This window comes from Odocoileus virginianus, chromosome 2 (genome assembly GCF_023699985.2).
Source record: "Odocoileus virginianus isolate 20LAN1187 ecotype Illinois chromosome 2, Ovbor_1.2, whole genome shotgun sequence".
NCBI lineage: Eukaryota > Metazoa > Chordata > Mammalia > Artiodactyla > Cervidae > Odocoileus > Odocoileus virginianus.
In genome coordinates this window covers 9534206-9557238 of record NC_069675.1, presented here as the reverse complement: position 1 = coordinate 9557238, position 23033 = coordinate 9534206, and the positions used below count along the sequence as shown (strand labels likewise).

At 41.6% G+C, this 23033-nt stretch overlaps 1 protein-coding gene and 1 non-coding gene across 3 annotated transcripts; one reads left to right on the top strand and one right to left on the bottom strand.

Moving 5' to 3' along the window:
* The first annotated feature begins 11296 nt into the window (after window positions 1–11296).
* On the top strand, window positions 11297–21616 carry POLE4 (DNA polymerase epsilon 4, accessory subunit). 2 transcript variants are annotated; one of them, XM_070475804.1, is made up of 4 exons: window positions 11297–11572; window positions 12162–12262; window positions 13050–13091; window positions 21317–21616. In XM_070475804.1, exons 1-3 carry the CDS (start codon window positions 11363–11365, stop codon window positions 13051–13053), a joined length of 315 nt encoding a protein of 104 aa, XP_070331905.1. In that variant the 5' UTR covers window positions 11297–11362; the 3' UTR covers window positions 13054–13091; window positions 21317–21616. The 2 variants fall into 2 exon arrangements, with proteins under 2 accessions (XP_070331905.1, XP_070331898.1); XM_070475797.1 differs by having other exon boundaries at window positions 11301–11572; window positions 12162–12246.
* LOC139031615 (U6 spliceosomal RNA) lies at window positions 14483–14589 on the bottom strand. The gene has a single exon (XR_011484121.1). It is a non-coding gene; the product is annotated as a U6 spliceosomal RNA (small nuclear RNA).
* Window positions 21617–23033: the final 1417 nt, after the last annotated feature.

Sequence of the window (23033 nt, the reverse complement as noted above, 5' to 3'; positions counted from 1 at the left end):
TAGTCAAAGCCACGGTTTTCCCGGTTGTCATGTATGGATGTGAGAGTTGGACTATAAAGAAGGCTGAGTGCTGAAGAATTGATGCTTTTGAATTGTGATATTTGAGAAGACTCTTGAGAGTCCCTTGGACAGCAAGGAGATCAAACCAGTCAATCCTAAAGGAAGTCAGTCCGGAATATTCATGAGAAGGACTGATGGTAAAGCTGAAGCTCCAATACTTTGGTCACCTGATGTGAATAGCTGATTCATTGGAAAGACCCTGATGTTGGGAAAGTTTGGGGGCAGGAGGAGAACAGGGCAACAGTGGATGAGATGGTTGGATGGCATCATCAACTCCATGGACATGAGTTTGAACAAACTCTGAGAGGTAGTGAAGGACAGGGAAACCTGGCGTGCTGCAATCCATGGAGTCACAAAGATTTGCACATGACTGACCCACTGAACAACAACAGTGGGTTTGTGGTAGTTGTGATAATATTTAATAGCTCATGAAATCATCTTTCCAGCCCCTGCCACTTTTTTTCTGGAGTAAATAAACACAACAGGCATATTCCTTGCCTTGAGTAAGGCACTGTGAGACTCTTCAGATGTATCATTCTTGGTTATACAAAATCAAAATACCGTGATTTTTAAAAATATTTGGCAAATTTCAATTATCTTGAGGATAGTTTGTTACTGATAAGGGGAGCCTTTGGGTAATTAATACAAAAGCAGTTGAATATCACTAGAAGTTTGGTACTTTTCTATCATATGCCATTTCATTTGTTCTTGTCAACCGCAATGCCTCCACTTTGCCCCCACAAGTTATAGCAGAAGTGATTTGCCCAGTTGAGCTTTGGTATAGAGGGATGCTGTGTCTGAGGATCATCACCAGTCTCTCAGCATGATTTTTTTTTGGAATGATTTTCAAAACTATATAAATGGACACAAGAAAGAATGAAGGATAGATAACAGCCCCATAGGAAATAGAAGGGTGATGAAAGTAAAAAAAACCCAGGCACATGGACATGAAAGCAAAAGGACTCTAAGACACTTTGGAGTGAAGAGGGTGGGCAAGCAGCTCCACTTTTATGTAGCTCACTAGGTTCTGAATTTATCCTTATACTAAGTTAGGGCAGAAAAAGTGCTACCAAAGAATGAAAACTATAAAGAATTAGAAAATGAGATTATTATTGATATGTACTATTTAAGAAAAGAAGGGCATAAAAAACAAGAGCATACATTTTGACATTGAGACCGTTTTTTAAAGGATTATTAAAATCAGGACATTTTACCATTTAAGCTTGTCAATAAGTATAGCCATTTTACCTACACATCATATAAATATCCCAAATACCATCTAATACATGAAAATTGCATATTTATAAAGTATATGAGAAAACTACTTTATGAAGAGGAAGATAAAAACTTTTCTCCAAATATATTTTATCTACATGAATACAAAGATTAATATATTGGTGGCTGAACAACAACAGAGACAAATAAAAGTGGAAGCACAATGGTACAAAACTTATGAGATGCAGCAGAAGCAGTTCTAAGAGGGAAGTTTATAGCAATACAATCTTCCCTTAAGAAACAAGAAAAATCTCAAATAAGCAACCTAACCTTTTTAACCCAGCCATTAAAAAGAATGAAATCATGCCATTTGCTGCAACTAGATAGACCTACAGAGTGTCGTATTGAGTGAAGTAAGTCAGACAGAGAAGAAGTATCATATGACATCCCTTATATGTGGAATCTAAAAATAAATGATTTCAGTGAGCCCAGACTTTTGCATCTTTGATAAATTCCTTAACCTGAGAGGTCTGATTTTAAGTAACAGTAATCTTTTGACGTTCCAACTACCTGGTCTTTTCGCAAAAACTCCTATATAGCCAAACAAGGTCAGTCCCTCCATTTAGACCATATTTGGGTACCTGGGACTCAAAATTTCTTGCTTAAATCCTCCAGCCTCTTCCATAGCTGCATGAGCCTCATCCCCCATCTGTCTTGCCTGTGGTGAGCTCAGCTACATGTTATGGGTAGCCAAAGGCAGCAGGCTTTTGGGTAGGATTTAGACTTGTGGGCTGAGGTCTGCTTCAGCGCCTGCTGGGCGGGGGTGGGAGTGGCAAGAGAAGGTGGGAGTGTGGGCCAACAGTCTCCATGTTTATGCTTTCATAGTGGCAGGTTTGGGTCCAGGGTCCCTTTGGGAAAGGGAATATACTATTCCTTCCTTCCTGCCAAGTCACCCCTTTCCACCCTTTCTCTTCCTCTAGGGTGGATTAAAAGACTTCTTGCAGAAAAACACATCAACCAACATATGAACAAAAAACAAGATCTCAGATTATACCTACATTGCAAATGAGCACAACCCACGCACCCAAACGTTGAGCATTTAGTGGACCACCCACCAACATGCCTTTGAAGGGACACTCTTAAGAGGTCTGGGGGAGAGTTGGCCTCTGAAGGGGATGAACAGGGACTGATACCTGCCTAAGGCTCGTAGGGAGAGAGGACATCTCAGAGGGGAAGGTTATCGGAAGTCAGCCTTGTTGGCATCTTGGTGCTGGCCTTTGGGAGGCTCTCCCTCTAGGAGAAGGGTCTACCACCTATTACTCCGTGTACAACCTCCTCTTCAAAAGTAAACTGACTTGGAAACCAAATGTGACAAATAAACGCTGTGGAGCTATTCTGGCTGAAACAGGGTTGGAGAGTAGGGTGACTGTCCTGCTTGGTGACCCTCCCACCTGCTCCTGAGGAACAAGTTGGAAACTTCCAGATCTAGAGAAATAAGCTAGATGAGAGAAGCACCGATCCGGCTGCACCAGGTTGTTCTAGGCCTTGAGGGCAGGAGCTCAGGGACAAAGTGGGGGCAAAGTAGACCAAGGCTGGGCCCAGGACAGTTTCCCACTTTCCTCAGGGCCAGAACACATAGGCAGCTTCTCCATGTTACCATCAGCTCAGTTCAGTTCAGTCGCTCAGTCGTGTCCAACTCTTTGCGACCCCATGAACCATAGCACGCCAGACCTCCCTGTCCATCACCAACTCCTGGAGTTTACTCACACTCATGTCGATTGAGTCGGTGATGCCACTCAACCATCTCATCCTCTCTCGTCCCCTTTTCCTCCTGCCCCCAATCTTTCCCAGCACCAGGGTCTTTTCCAATGAAAGTACTTTGGTTTTATTTTTGGCTTATTCCAAGGAGTAAGCTAGAAAGAAGTAGAAAAGATTATTTCTGGTTAATAGCAGAAACTTTTTTCAAACTCAAATATACAAGGTCTCTACTCTTTTAAAAGCTCTAAGATAAATCAAGAGCTAGGAACTGTTCATACAAATAAAAGTTTTTGAAGGGATTAAAAAAAAAAAAAAAAAAAAAGAAAGTATTGGAGTTTCAGCTTCAGCATCAGTCCTTCCAACGAACACCCAGGACTGATCTCCTTTAGGATGGACTGGTTGGATCTCCTTGCAGTCCAAGGGACTCTCAAGAGTCTTTTCCAACACCATAGTTCAAAACCATCAATTCTTCAGCACTCAGCTTTCTTTATAGTCCAACTCTCACATCCATACATGACCACTGGAAAAACCATAGCTTTGACTAGATGGACCTTTGTTGACAAAGTAATGTCTCTGCTTTTTAATATGCTATCTAGGTTGGTCATAATTTTCCTTATAAGGAGTAAGTGTCTTCTAATTTCATGGCTGAAATCACCATCTGCCGTGATTTTGGAGCCCAGAAAAATAAAGTCAGCCACTGTTTTCACTGTGTCCCCATCTATTTGCCATGAAGCGATGGGACCAGATGCCATGATCTTAGTTTTCTGAATGTTGAGCTTTAAGCCAACTTTTTCACTCTCCTCTTTCACTTTCATCAAGAGGCCCTTTAGTTCTTCTTCACTTTCTGCCATAAGGGTGGTGTCATCTGCATATCTGAGGTTATTGATATTTCTCCTGGCAATCTTGATTCCAGCTTGTGCTTCTTCCAGCCCAGCGTTTCTCATGATGTACTCTGCATATAAGTTAAATAAGCAAGGTAACAATATACAGCCTTGACGTACTCCTTTTCCTATTTGGTATGATGTTACCATCATGTGCCTTTAAATAAGATAATGTAAGAAGGTCTCTGTGATGTGCAAACAAGTAAGTAAACATGGGTGACATCCCAGTGAAAGAGAACATGTGGATACTTGTGGCCTGGGTATTCCATATTGTCATCTACCCTAATCCTTTTGTTCAGACCCCTGTGCTTGTTATGAAACCAACGTCTCTCAGCTTACACCCACCCATTTATACTCTACTGTGTGGCACTGGGGCTACAACTCTGCAAACTATTCTGGTGGCCAACCAACTCCAGGTTAGGCTCTGTCAGCAAGGCTGGAGGAAGAAGCAGGGACTCTCTCCTTCCTCACTGAGCATAACTCCAGCAGTGACAGCTCTTTTGAAAAGCAGTGTCTTCCTGTTTTTTCTACACTCCCAGCACCAGCCTCAGGCAGTTGCCTCTCGTTGGAGGTCTGGGTTCCAGCTCTGCTGGGCCCCTCTGCCAAGCTTCTGATTAATTAGGACCCCAGGCTCTTTCTTTTGCTCTCCAGTCCCAGCTGCCTGCTGCAGTTACTGCCTCTGTGTTTATCTTGACATTCCTCTTTTGCCTTTTCAGCCTCCAGTACCTGTCTAGGTTAAATTCTTTCTGTCAGAATGACTGGTGTGGGTTCTGTTTTCCTATTGAGACCTGATTGGTAGACACTCCTGAGAAGCATCACTTGGGGAACAGATGAGGGTGTAACCTTGCCTGGCTGGGCTGCTTTGAGAAGCCCAACTGCAGAAACTCTGCCAGCAGCCCCAACTAGTCAACCTGTCCGGTAAAGAAACTCTCTTGTCACTGGAAAATCCCCTAATACAATGCAACATTTATAAACAAACTCACTCCAGGAGGGAAGGTTTAATTTAAGAAAGCCAGTAGGAGCCCTAAGTCTTTTCATTTCAATCAAAACTGCTAGAGTCAGTTAGCTTCAAAGTTAGTCAGGTGGCCCCAAAACTGCCATCTGCCCAGCAGCTGTCCTGTCACCAAGGAAACCACAAGTCGGAGTGGAAAGCAATGAACAGGGGCCCCAGGAATCAGCCTGAAACTTGATCATCTGGCAAGTTTGTCATGATCAACTAGGCCAAAGTGCAGCATCTCTTGCAAGAATGATTCCCTTAAATTCTCCTGCCTCAATACACCTGACTTCTGCTTCCCAAATTGGGAACATGCCCACCTTTGAGAAAGATGTGCATGAGATAACAAAGGGAGTCACTTGCTTCCTCAATAACAGAAGAGGCAGACAGTCTGCTGCACTGACAACAGGGCTAGTGTCTTTGGGACCCCCTCTCTACTTTCCCAGGCCGCAGTGACTTCCAGTTATCGAGGCCCTGAGTGGTGGCCATCAAGTCTCCCCAGCCTCCTCATGCAGCAGCACCAGAAGAGCAGCTCTGTAAATTCCCTTTCCTCTGTCTGAATGGATGTTTGATGTCACCACACTGCAAATAATTAAATAAGCTTCTATCTTATTAATGACTGATAACTTCAAATGTGACAAGAGAATTCACTCATTTAATAGATCATTCCAGAAATATTCACTGAGCACCTCCTGTGTACCAGGCAGTAGGCTGGGCATTAATAATAATGATGAATCATGTATTAGTGCTGGATGGAACCAGTAGACACTAAATAGGGCAGTCAGGGAGAGCAGTTCTAAGAAGGGGACGTCTCGGCTGTATTCCAGACATCTACTGCTATGCAACAAATCACCCCAAAACTTAGTGGCTTAAAACAATGGGAGCACTTGTTTTGCTTACTAATCTGTCATTTAGGTGGGGGTTAGTAAAGCATGTCTCTACTCTACCTAGCATCAACTGGAGCAGCTTGGAGGATGGGGACTGAACTTACCTGAAGTCTTCCTTATTTACATGTCTAGTGATTGATGTTGGCTGTTGCCAGGGATTGGAACTGGGGCAGTCAGGAAAAATACCTTCCTGTAGCCTCTCCATGAGGCTGCTTGAATGATGGTTGGATTCCAAGGATAAGCCTCCCAAGAGGGAGAATGAAGTTGGAAGCTTTATCACCTTTTTCAAGCTAGTTGTAGCAAGTTATACAGAGTTACTTCTGCAGCATTTTATTCATTGGAAGCAAGAGGAGGGAAAATGAGATTCCACTTTTTAAGAGATTAAAGTCTAAGAATTTGTAAATGTGTTTAAAACCATCACCTAAAGAAGAAATCAGTAGGAGAGCATTTCTGGAAGAGGTCTTAGTATGTGAAGGCCCTGAGAGTGGGAAAACCTTGGTGTGTTCAAGGCAACGAAAGAACAGCAATGCTGGAGCATGGTGAGCAAGACGGCATATATGAGATGAGGTCAGAGGTGATCAAGTCATATGAAGCAGTTATATGAGTTTGAAATTTATTCTGGGTACAGGGGAGCCATTAAATGATTGAAGATTCAAATTCACACCTTGGAATAATTCTCCAGTTGCTAAACAGAGCATAGACTGAGCCAATGTTAGAATAGGGAAAACCAGTTAGGACACTATTGGAATGGTCCAGAGGAGAGATGATGATGACTTGGGTAAGAATGTTGGCATTGGAGATGAAAAGAAGTAGAGGCATTTGAAAAAAGGTGAGCAAAATAGAAAGAATTTATTAACAGAATGGACATGAGGCTGAAGGAAAAGAAGGTAGGTAAGAAAAAGGATTCTTGGGTTTAAGGCTCCGGCATCTGTATGGATAGCAGAACCATTCGCTTGGAATGCTAGGAGGGGAGAACTCACTGATAAGTGTGAAAGGTAAAATCTAGAGTCTATTTTTAAGCATTTCAAGTTTGAGACTTTTGAGAGATATACCAGTGGCAAGGAACAATGATAGCTGGATACACAAGCCTGAAACATAGTGGAGAGTGTGGGGCTGGAAATATAAATTTGTAAATCGTTAGCCTATAGATGGTTTTTAAAGCCATTGGCCTGGATGAGCTCATTTAGGGACCTAGAGTGAGAAAAATAGTATGAAGGTTTAGCCCTGGGAAAAGTAACATACAAAAGAGGCTGAGAAAGAATAGTGGGAAACTAGGGTATTGGATGTCATAGAAACTAAGAGAGGAGGTTTAGAAAGAGGGAATTCAGAAATAAAGAATTGATCTAAACGACGTTAAAGCTCTTTCATATCTGGATGTCTATGATTTTATGAACATCCCAAATCACTTCTAGATTGGAAATTCTGTGACTCAACTGCATCTTTGGAAAAACAAACTTCCTGATGAATCATTGGGTATCTCCAAAGACTATAAAAATTAATTCTTGGCAATGAGGAATTTTGTATCTTGTCCTTAGTGTGAACACAGGTAACATCAAGTCTAGAACAAAAATAAGGATCCTTGGAGAGAAGCTTAGGCAACAGTGCAAGTTGAAAAAATACAAGTGGGGTTATCTGCTCTCTTTCCAGTAGGGCTCATTTAGTCACAGTAGACCAGAGGTTGGGCACAGATGACAGCTCCGGTCTTCAGACAGGGATCTGTGTGAGCCCAATCCTTGTTTTCTGCCCCTGAGGACACCCTCCAAACCTCTACTCCACGTGTAGGGTTGACTTGTTGCCTTGAGGCGCCCCAAGATTTGTGCCCACAGGGTCCTCTGAGGGCTGGGCCCTGGTCTGGGAGGGCAGCCTGACAACTGGATCTCTCCTACTGGCTGATGTGATTTTGTGTGAGACTGGGTCACCAGAATGGCACAGACACATTGATTTGGGTGACTGTCATCAGACACCGGGCACTGGGCTGTTGATGATCCATGCCAACATTGTGACCTGAGCTGCATGTGTGTGCCCACCTCAGCTCCCACCCATCTGTGTTCCAGTCATAGTGTCATCTCTGATTTCTAGCTCTCAAAGGTATGGGACAGTGGCAGGCATCCTTTACCCTGCATATCCCCTTGCTACTGGGAGCTTTCATCCCATGCCCCCATCAGGCTTCGCATCACACATGAGTTCTCCAGGGGTGACTATGCATAACTCCTCTGAGGGCTTTTAAGACTATTGCTTTGCAATGACAGCAGGCTCTTCCAACCAACGCCCTCTCTTGCCTCCAAATGATATGGTGATAGTATACTTTCCCAGCTCATTCTTCAGCTATGGCTAAGGAATGGGCATTTTTGGTGTTACTGGGACTGTTTTTCTTGCACCATTCATGTCTCCTTACCTCTCTTTCCTTTTGATGGTTGTGTGTTTGAAAGCAAAACTGTAGACAACACTAAAATGATCATATTCTAAAAATGCAGTGGTTATAGCCTAAAGAATTCAAGAGAAAAGATGATTTCAAGATATATTGCTATACATTAATACTATAAAAATCCAAATAGAAAATTTAATATAATCATAAACTGGATTATCATTCATATTTTCAAGTATATAAAGCTTGGAGAGGCTTGCATTTTTTGGTAGACACTCTCTGAGAGAGTATGCATAGGTGCCACAATTTATGTTTGCAGCATCATGAGTAATGATGCAACCAGCATTAAATAAATGGTATTAGAGGATTGCAGAGGCACAAACAGCAGGCAAAACCCCCAAACCCAAAGCCATATTGTTTCAATACAAACAGGTTTCAGAGAGTTCTGACATTGTCAGCGATTCTTATTTCTATTGTGTTGCTGCCTTTTTCTCATTGCGAGAGATATAATATTAGCCTAGACATCATAAATAGATGTTTCCTTGCACCTCAACAGGAATAATTGGTGCCTGGACTCTATGAAGAGTCTTTATGTGCCTTCTTAATACAACAAACAAATCCTCTATTGATGAGCCTAAATCTTCACTGATTTGGAATACTAGCACTTCACAAGGGTCCATAGCTTTTGAAATACATTTTAAGATCAAAGTGTTTAGATAGACAAGAGCCCTGAAAAAAATATCTTTCCAAGTTTCTGTACACCAGGGGTGGCCGTGGTCATTGATGATCCTGAAAATGCAATCTCAGTGGATGGTGGTATTAAATACTTCACTGGAATAAGTGCAAGAGGGAGCGAAAAAAGATAAATTGGAGATAATGAATATAGATAAGTTTGCAAAAGGTTTGTTTTGTTTTGTTTTTTCAAATAAGAGCAAAGAAATGAGGCAGAAGTTGGAGGGGTGTGTGGGTCAAGAGCAAATTTTTTAGTAAAGATGTATGCTAATAGGAGGGCTTTCCAGGTGGTGCTAATGGTAATGAACCTGCCTGCCAACGCAGGAGACATGAGACATGGGTTTGATCCCTGCGTTGGGAAGATCCCCTGGAGGAGGACACAGCAACCCACTCCAGTATTCTTGCCTGGAGAATCCCATGGACAGAGGAGTCTGGTGGGCTACAGTCCATAGGGTCGCAAAGAGTTGAACATGACTGAAGCGACTGAGCACGCACTTACTAACAGGAATGGTTCAGCAGAAGGAGGAAAAGTAGATGCTTTAGGAGAGGGAAAGAAAGAGAGTGAGAGGAAGAGAGAGAAGAGATGCCACAGCGACTTCCTTGAGAAGGCAAGAAGGGTTGGAAACCTAATGGACGAAGGTGGAGGGAATGGCCTTGGAGAGAAGCACTGACATTTCAGTCTAGTAACAGCTGGGAAGGCAGAGTACCTGGCTGTAGGTACTGTTGGTGAGCAGGTGTGGAGATGAGAGTGGGCAGAAGCTCCAATCTCAGTGCTTCTATTTTCTCTGTGAAATAGCAACTGAGGTCATCAGTAGAGACAGCCAAGGGATTGCGAAGGGGTGATATGTTTGAGGAGTAGAAAGAAGGTGTCAAATACTTATCTGGTGAGTAGGCAAGTGAGCAGAATGTGGTGGGATTGTTGGCTGCTCTGATTTTCACTTGAGACTGACCATAAGACTTGTAAGACCAGTCAGTTTGTTTTTCATTGTTTACGTTTTGTTGTTCTCTCAATCTGCATACAGCTGTGTCAGTGTCAGTGTAGAATAGACATAAGATTGGATTTAACTCGGGTTGATGTGTCATGTACAGATGTGAGAACTGAATCATAAAGAAGACTGAATGCCCAAGAATTGATGCTTTTAAACTGGAGAAGTGGTGCTGGAGAAGACTCTTGAGAGTCCCTTGGACTGCAAGGAGATCAAACCAGTCAATTCTAAAGGAAATCAGTCCTGAATATTCATTGGAGGGACTGATGCTGAAAATGAAGCTCCACTACTTTGGCCACCTGATGCAAAGAAGTGACTCATAGGAAAATATCCTGATGCTGGGAAACACTGAAGGCAGGAGGAGAAGAGGAGGACAGAGGATCAGATGGTTGGATGGCATCACTGACTCGATGGATATGAGTTTGAGCAAGCTCTGGGAGTTGATGATGGACAGGGAGGCCTGGCATGCTGCAGTACATGGGGTCACCAAGAGTTGGACATGAGTTGAGTGACTGAACTGATGAACTGGTGTGCCATTATCAACCGATTGCTTCTTAGTACCAGATCCACCTTCATTGCTTGCTGGCTAGGTCAGAAGGTTTCTCTTCAGCCACATGATTATGATTTTATGCTATTTCAGTAGCATGCATTGGAGGACAAAAGGGGGCATTTCTTGGTCCCACTGTGCCTTTTTGAGAACAGGTTTTTGTGGTGCACAGTGGCCAGCAGTGTGCAGCACCTCTCCTAGGCATGTTTTCGAAGCACCCCAGAAGGTGAATTCCCATGAGTCCAGCCACGGGGCACTTAAGCAACTTTGCTGCTCAGGGAGTCACGGCTGTGCCCTCTGAAACAAGACCTTAATCGCAGCTCTGGCGGGATGGGGTGCTCTTTCGTGTTCATTTCATCCTTGGCTTTTCTACCTCAGCGTGGGAGCATACATGCAATTCCTCTGTTCTTTACAGTTCTCTTTGCACCTTAATAGTCAATCCCCTATTATAGTTACGAATTTTTAAATTTTACTGTTCAAATTCTGTGTGGTTTCTCCTTATTGGACTCTGATACAGATGAGGTCTTATCACAGAAAGGGGGAAGAATTGTTAAAATATTGTCCTTAACTTTTCTTTTCCCTCCCACATTTTTATTGCTTCTTTTTTAGTCTCCTCCAGTAGCATATAAACTTGTTCAAGTTTCTCCCATATATTTCTATTATTGCTGTATTTACTTTTACAATCAAGTTTCTCAGAAGAGGCAAGATGGCGCGTGAGAGTCATAAGACACAGTAAGACAGATCCCCAGACCCCAGAAGATGTGACACTTGTGCAGTAAGACTCGACAGGTGCCTAGAATTCGGGGCAGCGCCCTGACGCGTGAGGGGCGGAGTCACGCGTCCCTAGAGGGCGTGGCTTCCAGCGCGCGCGGGAAAGGGGCCGGCGCCGCCTGCGCGCACACAGTTGGCGGCCGCGCGCAGGACGCTCAGGGCCGGGATGGCGGCGGTGGCGCCTGGAAGCGGGGCTTCCCGGGAGGAGGAGGGTACCGGTGGGGACGCAACCACTCCGCAGCCCCCAGCCCCGACGAGTGCGCCCGGAGCTCGTCTCTCGAGGCTGCCTCTGGCTCGAGTGAAGGCCTTGGTGAAGGCGGACCCCGACGTGACTCTCGCGGGACAGGAAGCCATCTTCATTCTGGCACGCGCCGCGGTGCGGCTTGGGCACAATGGGGCGGGGATGGGGGGCCGCGGTGCGTGGCGACGGGCGGGGCTCGGGGCTCTTCCGAAGGGCGGGGCTTAGCGATCCTTTGGTAGTGGTTTGGGGAGCGGCGGGAGCGTAGGGCCAGGGTGTTCTGAGGGCGGGGGGGTGAGAAAGGTGCTAGGGCGGATTCTGAGATGGTGAGTCTAGGAAGGGAAGACAGAGAGATACAGTAGTTGTACTGGTTTGCTAACACATCTACCTCTTCATGAGGGCCTGGACGCGACTTTATAACTTGCACCTCTAGTCTGACAGAACTTGTAGGAGTCTCAAGTGAGTGAGTGGGGTGGATGCATCTTGAGCAATTGCGGGATGGGGAAAGGGAGTAGACCTTCTTGAAGTCCGGGAAAACCTTCAGCTTCCCTGAGAACCTCCCTTTCACAGTCCACCCCCCCCCCCGCGCAAAAGAAGCGCGCACAAGAATTGTACTGGAACTCATGGATACAGTTCTGTTTGTTTTTGGGTTTTTTGTTTTGTTTTCAAATTTTCGTTTGTTTATTATAACTTTTTTAGGTTTTTTTCCTGCTTATTTTCTTCACAGGAACTGTTTGTGGAAACCATTGCAAAAGATGCCTACTGTTGTGCTCAGCAAGGGAAGCGGAAAACTCTTCAGAGGAGAGATTTGGGTAGAGTGTCACTGCGGTATCTTGAATCCGGAGGCAGACAAGGGAGGGCTGGGCTGGCTGGGCCCGTCAAGGCTTTCCCTTATGCCAGTTGAGGTGGCATCACTATAGGATGAGAGGTGCCCCAAGTCTCTTCCTCTGATGTTTTCTGTCAGGCTGCCACAGTGCCAGAAAACCCTGCTTTTTTAATCTGTATGCTTTGGGTGGCTGGAGAGGTGCTGGGACAGAGAACCAAAGGAGTCTAGGTGTTGCCAAACCTGACTTATATAGATCCCTTTGTACCTTCTGCCACGTTTTACCAGGCATGACGCTTTTTTCATGTAATTGTTTGATTTTTTACTCTGCCTTGTAGCTAGTAACACTAGAACATGTGTAAACTCATGTACCTTAATCTCACTTGCCCTGCTATATAGCCAAACTCTTCTCTGATAACTTTCTGAGCAAAGACGTTTCCCTTTGTGAACACTATTTACCCATGCTTTTCTTATTTTCTTACTCTCTTTTTTTTTTTTAATTTTACTTCCCTGACTGGGGATTGAACCCTTGCCCCTTGCATTGGGGCCCAGAGTCTTAATTAACCACTGGATGGCCAGGGAAGTCCCTTTTCTTACTCTTATAAAGAGATAGCTGATGTGTAGGATTTGGTGGTGGAGTTGATTTGGATTTCAAGAGAGCAAGGAGCAAATTTTTTAAATTCCCTCACTGCATAAAGCCTCATGCTGGTTACTGTGTGGGTTGTGCTTTTGTAAGAGATTGATGCCCAAGTGACCAAAGTTATTCAGATGTCCCTTTACCTTATGTTTCAGATAATGCAATAGAAGCTGTGGATGAATTTGCTTTTCTGGAAGGTGAGTTCTCTATTAGTAGGTAATCATTTCCATCTGTCTTTCCTGTGCTAATGATCTGAGTTCAAAACCTTATAAAACGAATGGCCTTGTTCTTTTCTTCATGTAGGAATAATTTTTCTCCCTATTTCCTATTTAAGATAGGAAAAACAAATTCTAATTCAAATTCCCTTGAATAATTAGAACTTCCTGCTGAAAACTGCTTAACCATAGAAAATGGGAGGAACTGTGAAGAACCCAGTGGAGTTAGGTAGATTCAGAAGTTTGATTCTTACTTTGATTGCCCCCCTTCTTTCTTCTTCAGCAGTCTGTGTAAAGTAATTATTTTGTTGCTGTGAGATACTCTTCTGGCCTGTGTTACTTTTTCCTTAGGAATTTCAGGTTAACTCCTGTTTTCTGACTAAATCTCATCATAGAGATAGAAAATATTTGCAATTCCTCATATTAGCTAGCTTTTCTCAGAGCTCTCACTCCTACTGAATTCCTCAATCTGATTAGCTTACTGTTTCCTACATGGAATCTGACTGAAGAGCTCTGTGAAAGCTGTACCTTCAGTCCATTCCCACCTTCGCCATACCAGGATGTTCTCTCTACCTCCCCGAAGCTTTGATCACTTTCAGAAATCTTTTTTTGAATTATTTCAGTTTTTTTCTTTTTTTTACACTCCTCTGTTCTGCACCTGTAATCAGCCTGGTCTCTGGCCTTTTCGGTTGTTGTTGTTACTCAGTCACTAAGTCATGTCTAACTCTTTGCGACCCCACGTACTATAGCATGTCAGGCTCCTCTGTCCTCTGCTTCTAGAGTTTGCTCAAATTTATGTCCATTGAGTTGGTGATGCTGTCTAACCATCTCATCCTCTGTTGCCCCCTTCTCCTGTTGCCTTCAATCTTTCCAGCCTCAGGATCTTTTCCAGTGAGTTGGCTCTTCATTTCAGATGGCTGGAGTATTGGAGCTTCAGCATTAGTGCTTCCAATGAGTATTCAGGGTTGATTTTCTTTAAGATTGACTGGTTTGATCTCCTTGCTGTCCAAGGGACTCTCAAGAGTCTTCTCCAGCACCGCAATTTGAAGGCATCATTCATCGGTACTCAGCCTTCTTTATGGCCCAGTTCTCACATCTGTACATGACTACTGGAAAAACTGTAGCTTTGACTGTATGGATATTATTATTTTAAATGTCTTTTAAGATACATTCCTATGGCTATCTTTAAGCCTAGATTATTGAGTATTCTCTTAATTTGTAGATTTTTTTTTAAGCCTCTTTTCTGCATACTCATCTATCTTAAAAATAAGTTGTTGGCTGTCTGCCTGAGGTGGGCACCTGCTTGTGATGGACATCTTGTCAGTTTCTCAATCAGAAATGTTTGGAGCCTAACTAGCTGTTTATTTTTATTTTTAAATATGGAACGCTTCATGAATTTGTGTGTGTTGTCCTTGCTCAGAGGCCATGCTCATCTTCCTGTATTCTTAAATTTTAGTAAATGTGCTGCTGAAGTGAGCACTTCTGTTTATTTTTAATTACCATCGTTCAAAGAGTTGAGCAATTTATTTAAGTTTCTGTCTTAAAGATATAAGAGTACCAACCTGTGGTGCCAGAATGATAAGTTGGAGGGTACTAGGAATAGAAGTGTGGAGAACTTATGAAGTTTTCCACTTTAGCCTATACCATGCATAATGCTTGGCTTGGATTTTTAATAAATGACCATTTAGTAAGTGGTGGATGTATTCATTTTCATCTTTGGATTCAATAATCTCAGTAATTCCTTTTGGCTGGTCATTTTAGCCACCTAGGATTTAGTCAGTATTATATTATTTTGTACTTGGTAAAGTAAATGTTCTTATGTCCTTAGATGTGTATGTTCTAAGTGGAATTACTTTTTTTAATCGAGTCAGTATATATTCATGATTAAAAGTCAGATAGTTACCTTATGACTCTCAATGCAGTGCAGCTGCTGCCCCTCATCTTGTCATTATTTGTTTTTAGCTTTTCAGATGGTTTCTTATATTTTTGAATAGTATACTTTGTTGTTGGTTTATCAACTCTAGATGTTGTCTTTTGACTTCCAGCGATGAGAAATGAAGTTTTGGTTAACCTATACTACCCCATCAATCCTTTCCCTCTTTTTTGTTTTTGGTAGTTTTATCATTATTTTTAGTTCCTCTGTTACCTTTACAATTTATGTAGCATACTAAAACATGTATTTTTTGTTGACAACTCACTTTGTAAGGTAGGACTATTAATGTACTTATTCCTTCCTTTCCCATTATTAGGTCACTTCTAGCTCTAACTTTGTGTCAAGGCTGAAAACATACCTCCTTATCATAATTAAATCTTCCATGCTTAATAGGTTGAGTTTAGAAGTTGAAAAATAGTATTATGAACAGTCTTCCTCTAACCTCTCTGTCCTTTAATCTCTTACATAGGTCCCCTCCTTTCAGGCAACTGTTTTTCATCTCTTTTGTAATCTTCTGGGTATTTTATGCAAATATGTTTGTATGTGTGTGTATGTATTTTCTAAGAACCTTCCCCTACGAAAGAATGTAGCATAGAATATGTATCTTTTGCTTTTGTGGATTCTGTCACACATCCTGTATACCTGATTCACATTCTACCAGGAGTGTATGACAGTTCCCATTGCTCCTCATTCTCGCCAATACTTGGTATTATCAGAGTTTTATTTTTGCAAGTTTGGTAGGAACAACATTGGTGGGACTTTTTATCATGAAAGAGTGTTGGATTTTGTTAAATGCTTTTCTTGCATCTATTAAAATGATCATGTGGTTTTTAGTCTTTTCTTTTGTTAATGTGAATATTGAACTGTCCTTGTACCCCTGGAATAGAGAGTCCACTTGATTGTGGTGGATGATTCTTTTAAACATATTGTTGGATTTGGTTTGCTAATATTTTTTGAGAATGTTTGTGTTGATATTCATCAGTGGTATTGGGCTGTAATTTTTTTTTTTAGTTTGTCTCATTTTGGTATCAGGGTAATAATGGTGGTCTTACTGTAGAATGAACTCGGGAGTGTTTCCTTCTCCAGTTTTTTGGGATAGTTTGAGAAGGATAGGTATTAGCTCTTGCTTGTATATTTGGTAAATTTCTCTGAAGCTATCTGGTCCTGGACTTTTCTTTGCTGCATATTTTTTGACTACTGGTTCAGTTTTACTACTGGTGGTCCAGCTATTCAGATTATCTTTTTTTCCTCATTCAGTCTTGGAATGTTGTCTGTTAGTAGAAATGTATCCTTGTTAAATTTTTAATGTTCATTTATTATTTTCCGTAGTTCAGTTAGCATTCTTATTACTAATGCTTTGAACTCTTTATTTGGTAAATTATTTACTTTTGTTTCATTAGTTGTTCTTTCAGGGTTTTTTCCCTTGTTCTTCATTTTAAAGAAGTTCATATTGCTTAAGATTTCTCTGTCTCTGTGAAATTAGGTGAAACAGTCACCCATCCTGGTCTTGAAGGGGAGTGCTCATTTGGGAGCATCTCTAAGGTCTGTGTGTGCTCAGTGACTTTGATGGGACAGTTGGATTTTAAGTGAACACACGTCACATCTTACCTCAGTGTGCTGGCAGCTATCACCTTAGTAGAAGGTCGGGCTGGACATGGAGGGGCCAGACCCAAAGGGAGGTGTGACCTGGGTCTTCTTCACTCATCAGTTGCCAACACTACCGTATCACGAGTGATGTCAGGTCCCAAATTGCTGGAGTAGAAGCCCTTAGAGGAAGGTCCAGCCTGGCTCTGTTCGTGTTGAGTGCGTGTTCTTTCGTCCTCCAGGCATCAGCACTGTTGCTCCAAAGGAGTGCAGTGCTGGAACCAGAAGGGCTAATTGGGCACCTGTGGAGGCTGGGGGCTGTGCTTGGATGGTCCTGGCGTCAGTCGGAGCTACAGGCTGCTTGTGCGCTCCGGCTGCTGTGAACCCTGGAAGTGGGTGGCGTTTCCTTGTTTGGATGCTGTGCTAGGCTTGAGCCTGCCCTGGCCTCCGCACTTGTGCACGTTCCTCAGCAATGGCAGCCTTTGCCCTAGTGGAGAGCTGTCCTGTGGGGCAAGAGGACCAGAGTGGGGGCTTGACACGGACTGGGTGCGTGCAGGGGTGGCCCCAGCACCAGTCAGAACTCCAGATCGCTCCTGATTGGGCACCCTGTGACCACCAGTAATGGGCTCCCTTGTTCTGTTCAGATGCCCTGTCAGATCCAAGCTGGCTGTGTCCGCCATGGCCATGAGTTGTCCTCAGCTGTGGCAGCCTTTGCCCTAGCGTGGAACCCCACTGTGGAGCAAGTGGGGCTGGAGGAGGCACTTGACGTGGGCTGGGGCACGCACTGGGTAGTCATGGCTTCAGTCTGCTGCTTCTGCCTTGTTGTGGGAGTAAGCACGTGTGTGTGTACATTCGTCATGAGTGGAATCTAGGTTTTTTAGAACCGCACTGTCAGTCCCCCTGGATTTCAAACCAGCTAAGAAGGACTCATCCTTCCTGTGTTAGGCCCCAGAGCTGGGGTGCCCTTGTTGTGATTCAAACTGCTCAGTACCCAGGGAGAAGCTCCAAACCGTGTGATCTGCCTTATCATCTGTATCTACTCCTGGATACAGGTCCTGACCTGACCTCTTCCCTTCCCTTCCTAACTCTGTGGGGATCTTTCTTACAGCTTTGGTTGTATAGGAGTTTTTCTGCCAATCTCCAGTTAGTTTTCAGGGAGAATTTCTCTACATGCAGATGTATTTTTGGTGTGTATGATGTGAATTGTTTAAAAAAAAAGTGGGTTTATAGTCTTTGTCTTTAAGTGGAGCATTTAATTTAATGTAATTAATGATAGATATGGATTAAATGTACCATCTTATTTTGTGCTTTCCTTATTTATGTTTTTTCTATTTTTTGCCTTCTAAGTATAATTTATTCAGCATTCTCCCTATCACTTTGGGAGTTAAAATCTCTTTTTTGTTATTCTACCAGTTACTACATGCATCCGTAATTTATCAGAGCCTAATGTTAATACTTTTTCCTTTATCCTCAAAAAATAGGATCTTAGAATCCATTAGCTCAATGTACAAGTCCCACATCCCACACTCATGACGTTATTGTCACCTATTTTGTCTTTGTCACATCACATAAGGCATTATTGCTATGTTACACAGGCAGTCATACATGAATTTACCCATATATTTATACTGTCTTTGCTCGTTTTTCCTGTTAAATTTCTGCTCCTCCATTTGTGATCATTTTCTTTCCAAAATAAATCATAAAGGGTCTGGTGGTAGCAAACTCTGCTTTTGTTTTTTCGTTTTTGTATTTTGGGGGGTCTAAAAGTACCTTTTTAAAAGTTTTTTTCTTCCTACCTGCTCTGGCTCACTGATTTACTTTCTTTATTGAAAGATATTTTGCTGAGTATAGAATTTTAGGTGGAACTTTATTTGTTTTAGCATGTTGAAGGATCATTCTATTTTGGGGCTTGTATTATTTCTTTTGAAGCTAATTACCCCCCTTTTTCTGGTTTGAAGATTTTCTCTGTCTGATTTTTCTGTAGTTTCACTCTGATGTATCCAGGAATAATTTCCTAAGTTTGCTTAGGCTTTTTAAATCTATGGATTGAGGTCTTTCATCTCTCCTGGAGAAGGCTCTTCCTCTCTCCTTTCTCTTGTTCTTTCTGCTTTCTCTCTGGGATTTACATTAAGCATATTCTAAAAGTTAACCATAGTTTTGCCTTTCCATGATGTATTCTGTGTAATTTTCCTGACTTTCCAGTTTATAATTCTCTCTTCTGTGGTCTTGTCTCCTTTATTTATTTATTTTTTTCCTGTAAGTTCCTTTATTAATAAAGCAAAGTATGAAAGAACAAGGTCCCCAATGACCCATATGATTAAAAGTGCAAATTTACTTCAACCTGAAATAGAAAACAAATGGCTGGCCTTGACTATTTGGGCCATGGAAATTTGGTGTGATTAAAGCACCTTTTAATCACACAACTGTAGCAGCTGAACCATATTTGATCACCTCTTTGGTCTCTGTTATTGGAACAAAACATATGCTATGACTGCAGCTGATAGACAGCATCATAATACACAGTTTAGGGTCAAAATCCACACTAAAAATAACAGTAAAATAATGTTTTAAAGTCAAGTGACTGAATCAAGGCACTTAAAAAAAAAAGTAAATGGTGCTCACAATATTCCTGAATATCTGATACTTAAAAAACGAGATTACATGTAATTTAGCTGCATGTTTTAGTCCAATCTCTCTGTACAGATGATCACATATATCTTCATCCTCTTCCAACTTATACTTGCTTTATTCCCACCAAATCATGTGCTATGAAAGTATAAAAAAAATAAACAGTAGTGTCTAAGAAACAGGCAAGCAATTTTTTCAAAAAAATAAACAAACGCCACAATGATAACACTGAACTTTTTTCCCTCCCAAAGGATATTGGAAATGTCCATGAAATTTATTTTCCCACCACTGGGGAGGGATAATAATAATCTTCCTCCCTGTGTATATGATAAATTAAATCATCATCAAGGTCAAAAACCACATTTTATAGAAAAAGTGACTTCTTGAGGTTAAAGGGAATACTTTGGAAGACTATTAGTTTAATTCATCCAGCTAGGATGTCAGTTTTGGTGGGAGCCATTGAGTCAGAAAGAGTCTTGTCTCCTTTAAACTCTTTCTCTTGAGTTATTCGTTTCAGTTCTTGTTTTTGTAGTTTTTAGTTTTTGTGAATTCCATTTCATTACTTTTCAAATCTCTTTTGTCATTTTTTATTTGTATTTGCTACAGATGTTTTGAAGCTTGTCTTTCATTTCGTTACCTATAGTATGTGCACTTGTTTATCATCTATGTCCAATCTAATATTCAAAGCCTTTTAAGGCTGGTTTACTTACTTTTCTGTTTTTATTGTTTCTGTTGGTACATGGTCTGTATCATGGTCTTTTTTCCCCTATATGCCTAGTTATCTTGGTGTATTTGGTCATAGTATTTGAAAAAGTTATTTGTTGGATAATCACTTGAGGCCTTTATAATGAGACCTTTCTCCAAAGATTTTTATTTGCTTCTGCAAGGCACTTAGAGGCAGGTATCGGTGCAGGACCTTTTTCTTGAATCCAAGACTTGAGGATTTCTTGATCACTCTGTTGATATAATCTGTGATGTCAGGTCTGTGAGGGGACTGATTTAATTCTAGTTCAGCCTTACTCTGAGGGTGCAGCCTTTTGGGAATCCAGCTTTTAAAGGGGATTTAAAGAGAGGGCAACCTTTATCCTTTCCACTTGGAAAGGATATCAACCTTTCCACTTGGGCACATTCTCATATTTGACTCTTCATTTCCTTGGTCAGATCACAACACAATTTCTCAGCTCTCTTTTGGATTGGCAGATTCCCCTGAGGTAAAAGCAGTTTTGGAGGCTAGGTTTTCTTTATGTTCTTGACTTCTCTAGGTTTTGGATTTGCCTCTTCATGAGGCCTGTTTAATGCCTGAAGGATTTTCTTTTTAAAAATATTTTAAATCAGCTGTATCAGTTTGATCTCAGCAGGAACTTCCCATTATCAAAAGCAGAGGCTATTAAAAAATTTGAGGTATTCCTTCTTTGTTTTGTTGTCCTTACATGTTCTTTTTCTGAGTTATTCTTTTTACTTTCCTTTCACTAGATAGGCGTTCTTCAAATGCCTTGTAATTTTTATTCTATTTTAGCATGTGGGAATAAGAAGGCTCTTTGGAACTTGTGTATGTATCTGTATGGAGGGTGGTTTTTGCCTTGCAATTTTATATTAGTGTGGGTAGAGGTGGAACCAGATGTTATGTTATTCTGGCCTCTAGAGGCCAGAATTGCAGAAAACTTGACTGTGGGAAGCTAGAATTTTCAGAAGCTACACTAGTTCCCCAGATAATTCATTTAGTTCTTTAGAAGAGAGCCTGCTGATTTTGTTTATCATCTTTTTCAAAGATTATAAACTCTACTTAGAGAACTTACTTATTTTGTATCACTCACCCCTTGTGTAGTCTCCACAGATGCTCATTAAGTAACACAACTTCTTAGCCCTTTTCCCACCACTAATTTGAATTGTCTAGACTCAACTGCCCACCCTCACAATGACATGTTTTTTTGGCCAAGGATTTTTTGGATGGGTATTTCTAGCAGTTCTTCTAGTACCAAATCATCTTTCATTTTGCCCATTTTGCTACATTCATCCAGTTCTTGAAGCACCTTGCTTTAAACATTGCTCTTTGTGTTTTTAGGTACTTTGGATTGATTACTGAGCTGGGCAGTTTTGTGAGCCTGTACCTGCATCCTTCAACTAGACCCTCTGCAGGCCTCAGCTTTGAAGAAGAGTCTTTAAAATGTTGAACTTACACATTTTTTTCTGTTCTACGTTCACCTAAGCCTGAATAAGCCTGTTAGCTTTAATCTACAAGGTCTTCCACTACTTGGGTCTTCCATTTCTGGCCTGGATGCAGCTGCTTGTGGTAGAAATACATAAAATGGTTTGTGTAGGTTGGTTAATAAAGGATAAGGACCAAATAAAGGTTTCTGATCAACTTTAGCCTTGTGTGTTTTATAAACTTGTCTGTGCTCTTGCCTCATGACTAGAGAGCCACCATGCCTAGCCATAGATCTTTCTGATCTTCCCTGATAGCCATTATAAACCTCAGTCTTTCATTTATTTGTTCATTTTCTTTTTTTCTTTTTTTTTAGCACATTAGCAAAATGTGACTCCAGAATTTACGGGATGTCACTTAAGGTCTTCAGAGGTCAAATAAATATCCTAGATATAAAATCAGTTAAAATATTTTAATAGCTTTTGTTGTCATTTAGTTGCTAAGGCATGTCCAACTCTAGCCCACCAGGCTCCTCTGTCCATGGGCTTTCCCAGGCAAGAATACTGGAGTGGGTTGCCATTTCCTCCTCCAGGGGATCTTCCTGACCCAGGGACTGAACTTGTCTCCTGCATTGGCAGGTTCATTCTTTACTATCATTGAGCCACCAGATTCAGGCTATAGTCCATGGAGTTGCAAGAGTCAAACACGACTTAGCGACTAAACAACCACCATACAATTTACCCATTTAAAGTGTACGTTTAAGTAGATTTTAGTTTATTCACAGATACATACACCTATTGCTACAGTCAATTTTAGAACATTGTTAAGGGAATTATAGGTGGTATTTTATGTCTGGCTTCTTAAGATAATCTTTGTAATGTTTTATCTTACAGCATGCTTCAGTACCCATTCCTTTATTTTTAAAATTGTGGTAAAATATACAGAACATAAAATGTGTCATTTTAGTGATTTTTAAGTATATAATTCTGTGGTATTAAGTATATTCCCATTGTAATCACCATTATCCATCTCCAGAACAATTTTTATCTTCCCTTACTGAAACTGAACTTATTAGAAAATAATCCCCTATTCTTTCCTTCCCCAGGCCCTGGCTAAATTTTGTGTTTTGATGGAAGGTGTGGGTGTCATAGGTGGAAGGAGGCAGAGTACTTAGAAAGTAGTGGTTAAGAAAAGCAGCAGGAAGCTTTGAACAGTGGAGCTTAAGTATTTTTGGATCGGGAACGAAAGGTACAAAGTCTAAATCTCCCTAGAAAATGTACAGATGCTTAATCCTGTAATGTTACAGAAAGCTGCCTAGCTAGTGGAGAGCTCTTACATACTCCTCAGCGAGTTCCCCATTTCTGACATCACATTGGCAGGTACATTTGTCAAAACTAAGACACTGATGTATCACTATTAGCTGAGGTCCTGGCTTTTTGGGTTTCTTTAATTAATATTAATATCCATTACCATCCTCTTCCTATTCTAATATCCAATCCAGTAGATTGCATTTCCTTGTCTTGTCTCCCCAGTCTCCTGGTCTATGACAGTTTCTCAGTCTGTTGTCTCTTCATGACTGTGATAGCTTTCTGTGGCACTGGGGAGGTATCCCATCATGGGTTTGTCTGTTTTTGTT